Source organism: Myotis yumanensis, unplaced genomic scaffold (genome assembly GCF_028538775.1).
Source record: "Myotis yumanensis isolate MYYU_CA2020_CCGP unplaced genomic scaffold, mMyoYum1.0.hap1 SCAF_10, whole genome shotgun sequence".
NCBI lineage: Eukaryota > Metazoa > Chordata > Mammalia > Chiroptera > Vespertilionidae > Myotis > Myotis yumanensis.
Window position 1 is genome coordinate 39153845 of NW_027223761.1, and position 4617 is coordinate 39158461.

A 4617-nucleotide genomic window follows, 5' to 3' on the forward strand; every position below is an offset into this window, starting at 1 on the left:
TGACTTCTGTCAAGAAAAGAGTATTTTGAGATTTAATAGAGCTCTATCCCAACAATGATTCCTATTATGTAAGCCAGGATATTTTGGAGCTTCTGAACAGATTTAAGTGCCAAGCTTTTGTTCTAAATTTTCCAACACCAGTAAATCAAATGGTAAAATAAACCACATTTAATTTAACTAAAAAGTGGTTTACATATCTGACTCCTCCTTTCCTGTGGATACATATCTATACATATACTCACCTCAAGAATATAAAATTCTCGCTCTAACCGGTTTGGCTCAGTGGATAGAGCGTCAGCCTGCGGACTGAAAGGTCTCAGGTTTGATTCCAGTCAAGGGCATGTACCTTGGTTGCGGGCACATCCCCAGTAGGAGGTGTGCAGGAGGCAGCTGATCGATGTTTCTAACTCTCTATCCCTCTCCCTCTCTGTAAAAAATCAATAAAATATATTTTTTAAAAAAAGAATATAAAATTCTCTTTAAATTTAATTTTTAGGTTTAAGCAGTATCCAAATGCACCAGTTAGCCTTTTTCACTATTTCAACATAAATATTACCTATATTTCTATATTTGCGTATTCAATATGAATTTCTACTTAAATCTGGAGTATAAATCTATTATTTTTTCTAAGTAATTGCTAAAACAACCATTTACCTAGTAACCAAGAAACCCATTGTATCTTCTGAGGATAATTCTCTTTATTGGTCTAATTCAAAGGAAAGCAGTCCTCTGCCAGAGGCTAAATCAAACAGCAGTTAGCATCAAAAAGAGACATTGGAAGGCCAATGGACTTTGACATTCACATCTGAATAACAATACAAGTTTTGCTCCTACTGTGATTGCAATGGCTTGAGGCAATTTCCTGACCTGATAATCTTTACATTGTTTACCAAACTTTACCTTTGATCTGCCTGTATGCATTGCTAAAGGGCAAATGTATATTCAGAGTGAATAAAAAGCAGATGGGATCCAGTCTCAGTGTGCCTCTTCAGGAAAAGAGATTTCCACATGGCCCCTCATGCCTTCCAAATTCATATTTCTTGTATAGCATTTTCACTTGTGCATCGGCCCCTCCTTCAGATCCTAAACCTTGAAGTGCAGGTCGCGGCAGTTCTCCTCTGATGTTAACAGGCTATTGGAGTTTAGGCAGCCTAAAACTATTACTGCTTGTCACTGCTACATGACACTGAATTTAAAACGTAGTTCCCTGTCATAAACATGCTAATTATGCCAGAAAAAAAGTTCTACTACAGAGGGAGTCTAGGATATCCATTCCATGCTTTTCTTCTTTTATTCCTTGTACAACATGGGCTTCCAAGGTCAGGGTACATATCCCACCTGAGTGCAGTTTAAGTTTCTATACTGACCAGCTACACAGTAGAATGGAAATGAAAAATATTTTAAATATTTGTATCATCTCACACAGAGTATCATATAAAGACTAGCTGTGTATAAAATTGTGATTTGGAGAAGGAAAGTTAGAGAGACAAGCCATGATCCCTCCCTAGAAGGTGGGGTGTGTCCTCAGCATGTATTTCCCCATGACCCTTCTCAAGGCCCCCATGACCTCCTTATTCCTCAGGCTGTAGATGAGGGGGTTCAGGGCTGGAGTGACAATTGTGTAGAAAACAGAGATGATGTTGTCCTGCTTGGGGCTGTGCAGGGAACTGGGCAAGACATACATGAACGTGGCAGCTCCATAGAACATCCCAACCACAGTCAGGTGGGAAGAACAGGTGACTAGGGCTTTCTGCCTCCCCTCATTTGAGGGCATGTGGAGCACAGTAAATAGGATTAGTGTGTAGGAGGCAACAATGACAGAAAGAGGAAGCAAAAGGAAAGTCACACCTGTCACATACACCATGAGCTCATATCTGGAGGTATCTGCACAGGCCAACTTCAGCAGAGGAGGGATCTCACAAAGCAGATGACTTATTTTCCGAGACATGCAGAAGGGGAAGTGCATGGTATACAAGGTATGCCCTAGAGCATTCAGGGATGCAAGGACCCAGGATGTGGCCACCATAAGCCAGCAGACCCTTGTACTCATGAGGACCATGTAGTTCAGAGGATGACAAATGGCCACATACCTGTCATAGGCCATGAAGGCCAGTAGGAGGTCCTCTGCACCACCCAGAGTCAGTGCCAGAAACATCTGAAGGGCACAGTCCCCAAAGGAGATGGTGTTTTCACTGCGAAGAAAATCCACCAGGGCCTTGGGAGTGACAACAGATGTGAAGAGGAGGTCCATGAGTGAGAGCTGCCCAAGCAGGAGGTACATGGGCACGTGGAGCCGGGTGTCCATTGTGATGACCAGGAGCAGCAGGCCATTGCTGGTCAGAGCCAACATGTACAGAATTGTGATTGTGGCACAGAGCAGCTCAGGAGACTCACTGTCCTTCAGAATCCCCATCAATATGAAGCCACTTCCCAGGGTGGAGTTCCAGTGCTCCATTCTCTTCAGTTGCCTAGAGCCAAATGGATTCTCAGTGAAACCCTTTCTCAGGGAGTTCACCCTCATTATCTATTGTCTCCTATCACTATGGGGTGGCCAACCGGAATCCCATGAGGTGGTACCTCTTCCTCTTTGTACCTATGTTTGCTTTATGACTTCTGACTTTTTGAATCTTATTGTTATGGTAAAGCATGTTGATAATAGCTAATCATTAAGAATTCCCTTTAAATAAGATATCCAAAAGCATGAGCTCAGACAAGCATTCTTTGTAGATAGATAAAAATATATCTGTCTTCATAATAAAGAAATACAGTGGGCATTGGTTTAAAATCTATCTGGTTTTCTGCTTAAAATATACTTGGATTCCAATCCAGTGTTGAAGTTTTTCTATAATAGAACTCTATGACATCTTCTCCTCACACGTGACATCTACCTTGCAGATATGACATCTGCCTTCACTTTCCAGCCTCACTGTCATTGATAGCTTCCTGAACAGGGACCTCTCATTTCTCGGAAAACTTGCTCTCTTGTGTTCTTGAACTGTGCTCACATCTTCAGTGAGCACACTGCTACCCTTCTGGAGGGAAAAAGAAATCAGGTTGGTGTAGATTTTGGAAGGAAATCTGCAGAAAAAGTACAAAAGGTGTTTGCTTCTTTGCAGATAGTAACAAGATACTTCCTCAGGACGAATCAAGGGAAAATGTAATAGATGCTATTTGCAAAGGTGTGGCAAGGTGTTTGTGTTTAGGGCATCTGATAGAAGAGGAGAGAGATAAAAGAGGAGACTTTATAGAGAAGGCCCCAAACCTTCCCATCACCTGAGAGTAAAAGCAAGACACTGATCAGGAAAATCAGATTCCTCTATCTTACAAATCTGACGAAATGATGAAGGATGCTGGTCCTGCTGTACCCTGAACCATATGATAGTACTGGTGGAGGGATTAAGGAGGAGAGAAAAGGGAGTGAGTGGGGTCTGTGGGACAGTGTTCACTTTGCTTGCTCTTTATAATTATAGATCTCTCACAGTTGGATAAAGGATTTAGGAGTCACTCTAAAAGAGAAGAATTCATGACCAAATTCTTCATTTTTCCCTTGTATCATCTGCTTTTAACCTTCTTATCTTCTATTATGTCATCATCCTGATCATCTTAGAGTTGGGACCTTTTTAAGGGATAGGATGATAAAATCCTGAAATAAGAAGCCTCATCTGATGTACCTCTTTTCATCCATTCGAAAAATATCTACAAAGGACCTATAATGTATCAGGCGCCATAACTGTGAAAAACAGTTATTTAAGCATCAACACACATCCACTGGTGATGATTAATATGTGAAGGAAAAGAAAACATACTCTGAGTCCATATAAGTGAGGTTTCAGGAAAAGATTCTCTGAGAAGTGACATATAAACTACAGGCTGAATAGGAGATTGCTAAGAAAGAAAGGGTCAGGGTGTAATAGAGAAAGGGAATAACATTGTAAAGGCCAGGACACTGAATCATAATTCAAGAATATCCCGCCTGCCCTTTTGCTACAATAAAGTCTGGGCAAGAAGCCAGCCAGAAAAACACCCTCTATAAAACTGTCCTTTCATTCCTTGGGGTCTGAGATCTTTCCTTTGCATCACAAAGCCAAAACGGTAGGCTTAACCTAAGAAATATTGGTTGGACTACTTTCTTTGCCTATTGACATCAACAAAAAGACAAATTCGAAGATAAGTGTTAGCACTGTTCTTAGTAAATATTTGCCTTGAAATACTTTTGCTTTTGTTTAATTAAAAAGATAAATGGATAGAGTAATAAAGGGAAGAAAATAATTAGGTGGGCACATTTATCCTGATTTCTGCACCTGGAGTGTAGACAGAGTTTTAAAGAGCAGAAAAAAAGGGCTTAGGTGCTGTGGTGATCCTTAGGACTCTGGGTTCTACCTTTCTGCCTTCCTCCCCTTGAATCTGACTCCTGCTCTCTCTCTCCTTTCCTGTTCTCTGGTTCCTCTCCTTTAGGGACACCTAAAAATAAAGGCCAGAGGACACACACTGGGTCTACAGAGGAAGAGCTCCCCAGAAAATTGCTGGTGGTGGGAACCTCAGATCAGGAAAGTTAGCAGGGACTAAGGTTAACAGATGGGGTACTGTTATACTTCACAGGAAGTGGTCAGACACAGC

General features: G+C 41.3%; 1 protein-coding gene across 1 annotated transcript; it reads right to left on the bottom strand.

Moving 5' to 3' along the window:
- Nucleotides 1-1504: 1504 nt before the first annotated feature.
- Nucleotides 1505-2455, bottom strand: LOC139018065 (olfactory receptor 2AG2). The gene has a single exon (XM_070426706.1). The coding sequence runs from the start codon at nt 2453-2455 to the stop codon at nt 1505-1507; it is 951 nt and encodes a 316-aa protein (XP_070282807.1).
- Nucleotides 2456-4617: the final 2162 nt, after the last annotated feature.